We start from the raw sequence: 12,922 nt of genomic DNA on the forward strand, positions 1-12,922 counted from the left end.
CAGCTCTGTAGAAAGCAGCACAAACAGCGACCACCAACACCACTGCAAAAATGTTCTGTACATGTCTGAATATTTTACAGTGCAGTGTTTTGACTTACAATAGCTCCAGAATTCAGAATCTATGTATTCATTCACCCATCTAAATGAATAATGCAATTTTGCCAACTAGGCTTGTTTGCATTTTGTATGGCATCTACATATATATCCCAGCTATGACTGTAACAAAGGAAACATTGTCTTGGCAGAACACTCCTTCAAACAGAAAGGGGCTCACGTATGAAAAGTGTGGCCATACAGTGAAAACCAATCACAATCCTTGTTTGATTTGAGACCATAAACTGCAGTTAAGACAGTTGGAACATGATTAGTTCTTATGAGCAATACATTTTATTTCTTTTTAGTGTTTCATACACAAGTCTCATAGCGCTCTGATACAATGCACTTATATGCAGCTGAACCAGTGTAAAAAGTACTATAGATCATACTTTCGTTTACATCTACTGAATGTTTTTGTTTGGAATTTATCACGCTACTAAATTCACAAGTGGTTAATTTCTACAATTGCTAAAAAGATGAAATTGTAGGATGTTACCAGCAAGGTCTTTCTAACCCTCTTGCATTGAATTTTATTCTAACTGTACTGTCTCCCTTATATTTTAAAGTACTGCAAAAACTGTTGGCACTCTATACCTCCTGAATAATAACTATAATCACATTGTGATTGATTGCTAAAATATGCAATATTGTCACAACAGAGCCTTTGTCCTATCGTAGCGATTATTCACTGCCCAATATAACAGCGCTGGTGAACTACTTATGATCACTGATTGGCCTTAGCTATGTCTGATAAACAGTTTATACAAACCCCTGTAGTTTAAAGGAAACATTCTAGGTTTATTGCACCTTTAAATAGTTTGTTTGGGCAAAGCTGGCCCAAACAAACTATTTAAATTACACAACAATGTGAGCGCTGTGTGTGCAGTTATCTACTGTAGTAGCTTTAGATACATACAGTATATGGAGTTGTGCTCCAGCATCAGTACGGGCGACATTCCATCTGCTTCCAGAATTAAATAGAGTTGGGCTGAATGCTTATCCATCATTAAGGAGAAGCTTTGAATTCTTATCAATGGATACAAGGCTTTTTGACTGGCAAAGGTGGAAATCATGACATCATCCACACACCTCGCCGCCTTTAATACAAGGTTTGCTCTGATTGGTGAAGGTGGAAATCATGACATCATCCAACCACCTCTCCACCTTAAATACAAGGCTTCCACTTTTTGGCGAAGGTGAAAATCATGACATCATCCACACACCTCTCCACCTTAAATACAAGGCTTCCGCTTTTTGGCAAAGGTGGAAATCATTACATCATCCACACACCTCTCCACCTTAAATACAAGGCTTCCGCTTTTTGGCGAAGGTGAAAATCATGACACCATCCACCCACCTCTCCACCTTAAATACAAGGCTTCCGCTTTTTGGCGAAGGTGGAAATCATTACATCATCCACCCACCTCTCCACCTTAAATACAAGGCTTCCGCTTTTTGGCGAAGGTGAAAATCATGACATCATCCACCCACCTCTCCACCTTAAATACAAGGCTTCCGCTTTTTGGCGAAGGTGGAAATCATGGCATCATCCACCCACCTCTCCACCTTAAATACAAGGCTTCCGCTGAGTGACGAAGGTGAAAATCATGACATCATCCACCCACCTCTCCACCTTAAATACAAGGCTTCCGCTGAGTGACGAAGGTGAAAATCATGACATCATCCACCCACCTCTCCACCTTGAATACAAGGCTTCCTCCGATTGGCGAAGGTGGAAATCGTGACATCATCAACTCATCCCTCCACCTTGGACAATCAGAGAAAACCTTGAATATATTAATAAAAACAAAAGGCTTCTCTTGAATGGCAGAGAAGCACACGGCCCAACTCTCTACCTCCAGCAGCAGATGGGAAGTGTCCTGTTCTGCTGCCAGGGCATAGTGACTCTTACAATGCATAGCTAAAGCTACTGCAGTTCATTACTGCACACACAGCAGCCACATCATTCTGTAATGGAAATAGTTTGTATGGGCAACATGTAAAATTTAGATTAAATCTGGAATTCTTCTTCCTACAGCAAAACTCTAAGTAAATATAAAAGACAAAATAATGCAGCTCTGTCTTCATTAAATGTATTTTTTATGTCAATAAATATAAATATCTGAATTTTACCTGGTATGAGCCTCTTGAAGTCTCTGTACAGCAGAGCTTGCGTGTTAAGCTGGATACACACAATACAACTTTTATTGCTAGATTTCCTTTAGATTTCCTTTCAACTATGTAGTGCAAAGGCATGCCTGATTGCATACAAATTGAGAGTGCTTAGGTGTGATCTCATATTATATGGTTTTGGTAAATCTAAAGGAAAAAATCTGAAGAAGATTGTATAGAGTGTATCTAGCTTTAGAGGGAGAAGCAATACAATTGAATTAGTGTATGTGCTGGCAAGATGCATGCTGACAGAAGGAAAGAACAGAGTGACAGGGATGTGCTCATCAATATGCTGTTTCTACTTTCACTATCCAGTCACAGACGGGGCAAGTCCAAGAAGACACAGGCTCAGAGGATGATGGCTGAATGATTCTGGCCATCGAACTGATGATATCTACCAGCAGAAAAAAGGACTTCATGAGTTCAGCTTAAGGCTGGGTTCACACTGGTGTGATCACAGACATAGCTTGTGATTCGCACCGCATTGCTGTGCACATCACATGCAATGCAAATTCAGCCATGCAAACTGTATGGCTGAAATTGCATTACATTCATATCAAAATGGTACAGGACCCTTTTTGTGGTCTGCACTGGAATTCCTGTACCCTTTCATAGTTTGCACTGCAATCTGCAAACCGATATGGGGGTTTAAATACTTTACATTGACACCTTGAGCGGTTTGCAGATGTCAGTGTGAACCATGTGTGATTCAGGTGCAATGCGGGAACCCCCACTGGAATCACAGGGTTTCCCGCATTGCCCTAGTGTGAACAAGGCCTCTGGTGCGATGCAGGAAACCCTGTAATGCCAGTGCGGGTTCCCGCATCAAACCTGAACCGCACACTGGTTCACGCGGACATCTGGAAACCGCTGGGGGTGTCAATGTTAATGACACCCCCAAATCAGTTCCCAGATTGCAGTACGAACTATGAAACGGTACAGGAATCGGATAGCATAGGTGTAATCACCAATGCAATCTGTTTCCAGTGCGGCTCAAAAAAAAAAGGGTCCTGCACTATTTTGATGCAAATGCGATTTCAGCCATACAGTTTGTATGACTGAATTTGCATCGCACAGACATCGCAAGTCTAGATAGGAGTTGAGCACCAGGTCTTAAAAGGATTACTGAACAGGAAATCCATTGTTTAGCATATTCCTACTCTAAAACCTTTATCTAACATTTCTTTGTTCCTGGTATAATGCGGTTGATTCCGCTTGATAAAGAATGGCTTATATAAGCAGACTATTAACCATATCTTTACAAGTTTTGATAAAATGGGACAGAGAAATTCCTACTGTGCGATAATTTGATTTAGTTAAAAAAAAAAAAAAAAAGTGATTCCTAGACATAGTTCTTTAACTGGACGATGAAATCATGTTTGGCGTAGATAATGATACATTAACCAAGATAACATGGACTGCTTCAACTTGTAGTCTGTCACTGAAGTGATCCAATACAGTAATCTACAATTTAAGAGCACTGCAATTGAGAGACATTGCAAAGTTTCAGGATCTGCAATGCAATCACCCCCAAAGCTAGCCTTGTCAAAGTGATTAATGACTCTCATTGCAAGGTCTCTTATTGCTAGGTTGACTTAAGAGCAGTAGTGCAGGTAATTTACTTCCATTTCTTGCCTTACCTTCCCCATGCTGTTGTATTCCACTGCAATTTCCCGATAGAAAAAGTAGATAAGTTCCCCATAATCCACGGCATGTACAAAGTACGGCTCTGCAGATAGAATAGACACACAGACACATAACTAGCTGAACAATGTCATGTTATTACAGTGACATTTCATATTACTGTCATTACTATACAGGATACTTGTCTTCTAGCCCAGTGTTTCTCAACATTTTTCCACTTGCAGCACCTACTATGCACAATTTCGAGGCACCCCATTCTAAACTGTTAAAAACTAAATTAATAGTTTTACATAACGCAGCAACATCCACACACGTAGGACCCTCAAAATTAGGAGGTGATTTTTTTCTTCCAAAGCAAATACACCCCTAGTACGGAGTAGTATGCCAATGTTTCTCTTCCTCACTCAGCTAATGTGACCCCAGTTCTGATGGAGAGGGGCAGGGAAAGGCCAAACAAGGATGCTATGCAGGTGTTTGATGTTCTCCTCATCAACTAATGGCATCTTTGGTTGTTAGAAGCCGGTGACTAGAAGGTTGTAATGGTGCACAGGGAAAGCCTGAGGCTTTATGTGACTAAAAGGCAGGCTGGATCCACCTGCTGGCTTGTATAAAGATTCTGGGCAATATTTAGGAAATTTGCCAATGCACTACTGAAGAAACCTAGAGGCACACCAATGTGCCTGGGCACCCTTGTTGAAAAAGACTGTTCTAGCCTATCTGCCCACTTGGGGCTTATTCACACTGGATGTATTCATGCATGTTATTGTATTTGCTTGCCTTCTGCTGCATAGCAATGCATTTTAGATGGGTTTTATTCACATATTTAATATTTGTTTCTTTAGATAACCTCCTATTCTTGCACTTCTCCATTTGAAAGCTTTGAAAATGCATGTTAAAACAAGTGTATATGCATTACCATAGATTTGAAAATGCCGTAAACAAATTCATATGATGGCTCAAAATAATATAAAATGCTAAGTGTTGCATTTTTTTTTTCATAATGCGCTGCAATGCTGAGCATGGGGTCAGATGAAATATTTTTTTCATTGCATTCGAGAATGCTGCAAAAATGCATGGAAACAGGAAGAGGTGTGAATGACCCATAAATGTGTCAATTGTGCATCTAATACCCTACAACAAAAATATAAAAAACAGTTATCCTAGAATACCAATGCTTGTTCTAAGAGGTCACCAGCATCAGCTCCAAACAGCTTCATCATCAAGAGACAGCATTTTGTACTACAAAGAAGGAGCTGGGAACAGGAAGCAATTGGCACCCAACAATCCAATCCAGGATGCTGTGAGAGACCACCTTGGGTCAAGACCTAATCTTACCATAGGTTAGTTATTTGAAAACATACATACTGCATTTCCTATTAAATGATGTTAGTAGGGGGAAGGCCTGCTTTAACCTCATACTGCCCGATTAGGGCAGCCGAATTGTTAAACATATTTGGTTAAGGAGAAATGTTTACCTTTCAACCATTTCGAGTCATATTTTACGGTTCGTAAAGTTGGGCTGTCTCCTAGACTTCGATAAATGACAGCATCAATTGCAAGGAAGTCGGTGACCGTTGCAGAATAGAGCTTCCCATCTAAAAAAAGAAAAGAAAAATCAGGGGACTAGGCTTTAATTTTTTATGTTGGTACATTAAAAATGTGTGCAACTCTACATAGACTTTTAAACGTGATCTTGAAATCAAGGCATCTTCTGAATCAGGCAGTCTTTAGGTCACTTTTAAAATAAAGAAAGGTATACAAAAGGTATAGTATGCATATAGAAGTGTTACATTTTATATAACGGGATTAGCGGGTATTCTAGGTAAAAATCTGCAATCGTACTACGTATGTAAAGTTATACTATGAGCAAATTTAGGCCACCACTTTCTCTGCTATCTTACCCGGTAGAATGAGGCAGTTTCAACTGAGCGCATGTTAGAAAAAACGGCATGGCAAGATGATTATTACATCTAAAGAACTGAAGCTTTACGTAGATCTTAACTTTCCCAGTAAAATGTGGATCAGTCCCCTCTCCTCCACCTCTACATTACCCTTTAAATGTGATGGTCAGCCTAGCTGGCCAAAAGTAGGACCAATAGTAAGGCCCGTGAAACAGAAGAGGCAGCACAAAACCAAACTTAACCAAAACTGAAAAGAACCTCTTTTGCCTATATCACTGGATCTAGATTGCTCTGACATCTGGATTTCACTGAAGATGTACTCTACTTTTTCCCCAGAGTTAAGGTTACATTAAGTAAAATCTGTAAACACAAAATTAAATCTAATGATATCACAAGGACCTAGGACACACCCAGGACAACCTGCCAGGATTATATGTCCCATCTGGCCAGGAAGCATCTTGGAATTCCCCTGGAAGCACTAAAATCTGTTACTGGCAAAGGGAAGTCTGGGTTAGCCTGTTGATCCGGTTTCCCCTGTGACACTTGCATGATTTTACAGCTGGAATATGAATATCGGGGACTATTATTATAAGTCTTTTATAAATAATTAAATACTACTATAGGATACTTCATCTAGAGCGTGTCAGTATTATGACTGTAGATTATAGAGAACAGGAAAGGTTTTATATAGGAAACACATTTCTACATTTACATGTCTCCTATAGAACTAGGAACCGTGGTTAAGGCAAATGATGAGATCATATTTCTTACACCACAGCAGGGTCTGTACAAGTCTATGGTGCGTGGTTGAAAATACTACAATGACATGCTCACATGTCATTTTTACCAGACTAATGGACTAAATCCCCTTATTAGCAAGGGTGCAATTTCAGTTCCTCAGCACACGGCTGTACCTGAAGACCTACATTACATTTGCTTATTTGTAGAAGATTATGAGGTTGATGTAATAGGGAAAAATATGTAGCTCCCTGAAAAACTAATGAGGCCAGGTTTCCTATGGATTTGAGTCTTATGGCTGATTGTTTCCAGAAGAGCTTCAGATGAAGTGAATCGCTGTTCAACCTGGCAAGAATCGGAAAACAGGCCGACATAGGTATTATTCCAGAAATCCCATGCTAATTTAGATCCTCAGGCACAAACACTGCTTAATTTCAGTTATCCTCTACTTATTCTCTTCATATTATACCAGATTGCTGAAAATGATTTAAACAATGTTGGGAGGTCAAAGGGAAAGGGAATAAAACATTGAAATAAACTGCAAATCAGTAAATCATAGCTTTGTAAACAATAGTACAGTTTATAGAAAGATATGCTAAATAATCTCTGAAACAGCATTTTTTTTTTTTCTGTGGATGCATTTACATTTTAGACCTAACGGAATGGACGTCTAAAGCCCATTGGATGCTGAGAACAACTAAACAGCCAAAACAAACACAGAGAATATAAAGACTGCAGACACCATGGGGGGCTGATTTACTAAAGACAAATAGGCTCTCTTTACTTTGCAAGGGAACTTATACCTTAAAAGGGAATTATCCAGAGCCTATTTAGTGTGGTGAAATTTCACTTTGCAAAGAATACCCAATCACATAAAAATAAAAAAATAAATAAATGATTTGTATTGGTTTGCTTGCACGATTGGTTAATAACAGTCAGCAGAGCTTCACCTCATTCAATGAGCTCTTGGTAAAACTCCTAGTGAATTTGCCTTTAGAAAACAACCCCCCATGAGTGCTATTAGTTTCATAATAAAACTATCCAACCTCAGTAAATCTGGCTGATTTTCCGCCGACACAGCAGGGGTTGGCCAACTTTTGATTCACCTATTGCCATTCCTGTTGGGGATAAGTTGACCTAGTGATCAACGCCTCTCAAACAGGATTGTTGGAAAATGCGTGTTCGATCAGCCCATGCAGACAATTGGCTCCAGAGTTGATCAGTGTATTCTTGCAGCAGCAAAGTAGGATAAATAGCACATGTTCCCTCATCCACCTTGAATGGGTCGATGAGGGAATCCGTTTTTTTTTTTTGATCACCTGTGTGTTAAAAAAATAAATAAAAGAATCGTCTATGACCAGCTTAACAGAATTACCCCTGAAAGCCTCTACTGAGGCCTACTGTGCCCTATAGATGGTGCAAAATTAGGTAGCAGGACCATAACTCAAACTTCAATATACATATTTTTAGTCACACAAGTGAAAAAAGGTTAAATCGTCTTCACCGGTTAGAATTTTTTGCAGGACTTAAGGATGATTTAGTTAATGTATTCAAAATCTAGCACACTATGATTTTTATTGTTCCTTTTTATCATTGTTTTGACATCCACAATGGTAGAAAATTAAATGAACCACTTTGCCTTTCATGCCGAAAACAAAATCAAATACTGATGATATGTACGTAATTCAATGCCAGATCATGGTAATCCAACTACATGACATCAGTTACTTTCCTAAACACACTTGGTTTTACATGGTCATTTGGATGAGGCTGAAGGCTACAACAAGTCGTGAGAAATTATCTTCTTTCCATTCTCATTATCCCCTCTTGATTACTTTTTTCCATCATTTTCTTTATTTTGTTCAAGTTGAGGAAAAATAATGAAAAACAGCTCAGGACTTGGCTCTATCAAACACTCAAATACCTTCCTCTCGAGTCAGGGAGGAGAGTCTAACAGGCAATTGATTGATACCTTTGGGGCACATTTCAGTTGTGGTCGCGTATTATACAATACACACACTAATAGGAAAAGGCATACAATGGGAGCTAAAGCACCATAAAAAATGAAAAGTTTCTACAAGGCCACTTGGGGTTAGTAGTAAAACATCTACCGCATATAATATATAATCTAATAGGCTACCCTGGGGTCTGGTGCAGTGATGAGTTCCTTCTATTTCGCCAACAATAAAATTTTGTTCATGCACATCCATCAAGGATCTATCAAATAAATTCCCTATTCACTGTGTGTGTGTTTTGGGATTAGGCTGCAAAGGAGCTAAGATTTTGTGTCACGAAGACCAAAAATGTGTTCTAAAAACCAAATGAAAAAGCAAAGCTTTTGCAACTAAACCGATCATATTTTTATAATTGCAATACATTAAAGATTAGATTTGCTTATCTAGATCTGTTTTAGGTACTCTATTGTTTACAGAAGCACTACACTATTTTTTGCTAAACACAGTCCTTTCTGATTAGAGAACAGATTGAAAAGCATTGTTTTTCTGGTTCCTTTGAAAGCAAGATCCACACAAGGTAGATTCAATTAATCTCAATCCTTGGCACATACAAGGCCATATTTTTTATTTGGCATAAAGAGTATTTTTTAAATTGAATTCTACACTTTAAAAACACACTGTACACCTAGGTCTAGTCTTCTAACCTGGTTGCATCAACCTTTGATTCTTTATCATTGCCTGTAAATAAATTGACAGTAGGTTGTCCTATTGTTGGATTATGGCCCAATTCAACTTAGGAAATCAATATTAAAAAAAAATAAAGTTACCTTTGATACATTTTGTGGCATATATTTTCTTATGTTAAAGCTCATTTTTTATGGTGGATAGATTTGGGAAAGGTTAGCTGCTCTGTCAGGTTTTTATTGCCCTCTTTGATACCCATTTTTAATATCTCAGACCCAGACATCTCAAACAGTTTATTAACGGTGGGGCATATTATGCAGGTTATGCATAATAATACACCATAATGTCACCCCCAATGGCACCTTAACAGTACACGTGTGTTGCATTATGTGTGTGCTATGGAACATTGCAAAAACCTGCAGTTGCACTTTTTTTTTGCATTTGAGTGGTTCGCAAACCTATTTTGAATGGACTGCCGACTGTAAGGCACCTCCATGCACAAAAAACATGCATTATGCCGTATAGCTTAGCAGTGTGAATGGGCTATTTTGTCACAATATAACAGGTCCAGAAAGTGAGGGGATTCTCCCAGCTGTGCACAAAGAGCAATAAAGTCTTACATTTCTAAAAAAAAAAAAAAAAAAAAGATAAAAATAGACTAAGTCTAGAGATGTGCTTTAAAATCGATATTAAATTGGTCTCTTAATTAATCCATATTAAGAACATACACACAATATTATATTTATATATATATATATATATATATATATACATACACACACACACACACACACACACACACACACACATACAGTGTATATATATACAGTGGGTACGGAAAGTATTCAGACCACCTTAAATTTTTCACTCTTTGTTATATTGCAGCCATTTGCTATAATCATTTAAGTTCATTCTTCTTCCTCATGAATGTACACATAGCACCCCATACTGACAGAAAAACACAGAATTGTTGACATTGTTGCAGATTTATTAAAAAAGAAAAACTGAAATATCACATGGTCCTAAGTATTCAGACCCTTTGCTGTGACACTCATATATTTAACTCAGGTGCTTTCCATTTCTTCTGATCATCCTTGAGATGGTTCTACACCTTCATTTGAGTCCAGCTGTGTTTGATTATACTGATTGGACTTGATTAGGAAAGCCACACACCTGTCTATATAAGACCTTCCAGATCACAATGCATGTCAGAGCAAATGAGAATCATGAGGTCAAAGGAACTGCCTGAAGAGCTCAGAGACAGAATTGTGGCAAGGCACAGATCTGGCCAAGGTTACAAAAAGATTTCTGCTGCACTTAAGGTTCCTAAGAGCACAGTGGCCTCCATAATCCTCAAATGGAAGACGTTTGGGACAGCCAGAACCCTTCCTAGAGCTGGCCGTCCGGCCAAACTGAGCTATCGAGGGAGAAGAGCCTTGGTGAGAGAGGTAAAGAAGAACCCAAAGATCACTGTGGCTGAGCTCCAGAGATGCAGTCAGGAGATGGGAGAAAGTTGTAGAAAGTCAACCATCACTGCAGCCCTCCACCAGTCGGGGCTTTATGGCAGAGTGGCCCGACGGAAGCCTCTCCTCAGTGTAAGACACATGAAAGCCCGCATGGAGTTTGCTAAAAAACACCTGAAGGACTCCAAGATGGTGAGAAATAAGATTCTCTGGTCTGATGAGACCAAAATAGAACTTTTTGGCCTTAATTCTAAGCGGTATGTGTGGAGAAAATCAGGCACTGCTCATCACCTGTCCAATACAGTCCCAACAGTGAAGCATGGTGGTGGCAGCATAATGCTGTGGGAGTGTTTTTCAGCTGCAGGGACAGGACAACTGGTTGCAATCGAGGGAAAGATGAATGCGGCCAAGTACAGGGATATCCTGGACAAAAACCTTCTCCAGAGTGCTCTGGACCTCAGACTGGGCCGAAGGTTTACCTTCCAACAAGACAATGACCCTAAGCACACAGCTAAAATTACGAAGGAGTGGCTTCACAACAACTCCGTGACTGTTCTTGAATGGCCCAGCCAGAGCCCTGACTTAAACCCAATTGAGCATCTCTGGAGAGACCTAAAAATGGCTGTCCACCAACGTTTACCATCCAACCTGACAGAACTGGAGAGGATCTGCAAGGAGGAATGGCAGAGGATCCCCAAATCCAGGTGTGAAAGACTTGTTGCATCTTTCCCAAAAAGACTCCTGGCTGTATTAGATCAAAAGGGGGCTTCTACTAAATACTGAGCAAAGGGTCTGAATACTTAGGACCATGTGATATTTCAGTTTTTCTTTTTTAATAAATCTGCAACAATGTCAACAATTTTGTGTTTTTCTGTCAGTATGGGGTGCTATGTGTACATTCATGAGGAAGAAGAATGAACCTGAATGATTTTAGCAAATGGCTGCAATATAACAAAGAGTGAAAAATTTAAGGGGGTCTGAATACTTTCCGTACCCACTGTATATATATATTATATATATATATATATATATATATATTCACACACACATACATATACACACACAGTATATTATATAATTCTAGATTTTCTGTGGATAAATTTGCCATGTCAACCCTTCCATTGAAGCTCTGTTCCTTTAGCCACATTACCATTGTGGGTACAAAACTGACAAATGATGTACATATTATGATTTACTAAAAGCCAAATGGACTGTGTACTTTGCAAGTGCAGTTGCACTCATTTTCCCCGGAGGTTATTGAATATGGTGAAGCTTCACTTTGCAAAAAATACCAAGTTCAAGGGGAAAAAAAAAACGGAATTTTTGCTTGCACGATTGGATGTTAGAGCTACACCACATTCACTAGGCTCTGGGAAAAATGAGTGCAACTGCCTATTTGCCTTTAGTAATTGAACATGAACCACATAGTGTAAAGAGTGGCATTTCTACCTCCTGTATCATCACTGAGATGTGTGTAGTAATGCATCAGATAGCTCTGATTTCTGTGCAGTTGTCTAAAAAAATTGACATCTAATGAAATATTTATGCAGACATAATTTAGCTAATATATAATATAATATATATATCGTCACATTTAGTTTTATTTCCAAATCCCCCCTCCTCCCAACAATATAAAACAAAAAATATAAACTATAAAAAAAAAAAAAAAAATCAAGGAAGCAAATGACCTTGGGATGCAAATGTGAAATGTATTCACTGACCTTTCTAAACCTTTTAAGTAATATTTCCAATTACATCTGACATTTCACTTTACCAGTGAAAGTATTATACTTTCGTAAAAGAGCACATAAAGCCTAATGGAAATTTTACCCAAATGGCAGACAGTTCCTTATCCAACACAGGCCACAATTTCAACATGGTGCACACAACATTAAACTTCAGAATTAAGTTTAGCGCACATTAATATAAAGCTGTTGATTATTTTACCTCGTTTCCCCCTCTTTTAATACACCACTTGGTAGAAACAACATATGCTACAAAGCAATAATGAGTTACGGGAGGTAATATGTAAGTAAACAGTCGCTAATGATTATATCAGCATTCCATTCAGTCTGTTTATAATCTATTCCTGCTGAGAAATACTCTGCTGAGACAAAGCCAATCGAGCTGGCAGGTCTTAATGACGAATTTCTATGGCCCTGTTGGAGGTATACAAAACGCTTATCAACTTTCGAAGGAGAGAAAATAAAAGGATTCCCCCATCCACGCTAAACAGTGGATGGGGAAATCTATACTGTTGGCTCCTGTA

General features: G+C 38.8%; 1 protein-coding gene across 4 annotated transcripts in view; it reads right to left on the bottom strand.

Annotated features, from left to right (window-relative positions):
- Positions 1–12,922, bottom strand: part of SEMA6A (semaphorin 6A) — a 304,176-nt gene that overhangs the window by 134,856 nt on the left and 156,398 nt on the right. For all 4 annotated transcript variants that reach the window (XM_082243679.1, XM_082243678.1, XM_082243677.1 and 1 more), the window contains exons 8-9: positions 5,388–5,507; positions 3,909–3,997 (exon numbers count right to left, since the gene is read on the bottom strand). In XM_082243679.1, coding sequence (XP_082099805.1) covers positions 3,909–3,997; positions 5,388–5,507 — 209 coding nt within the window. The remainder of the gene's footprint in view (positions 1–3,908; positions 3,998–5,387; positions 5,508–12,922) is intronic.

The sequence above is a fragment of the Pelophylax lessonae genome (genome assembly GCF_965119305.1).
Source record: "Pelophylax lessonae genome assembly, chromosome: 1".
NCBI classification, from domain to species: Eukaryota; Metazoa; Chordata; class Amphibia; order Anura; family Ranidae; genus Pelophylax; species Pelophylax lessonae.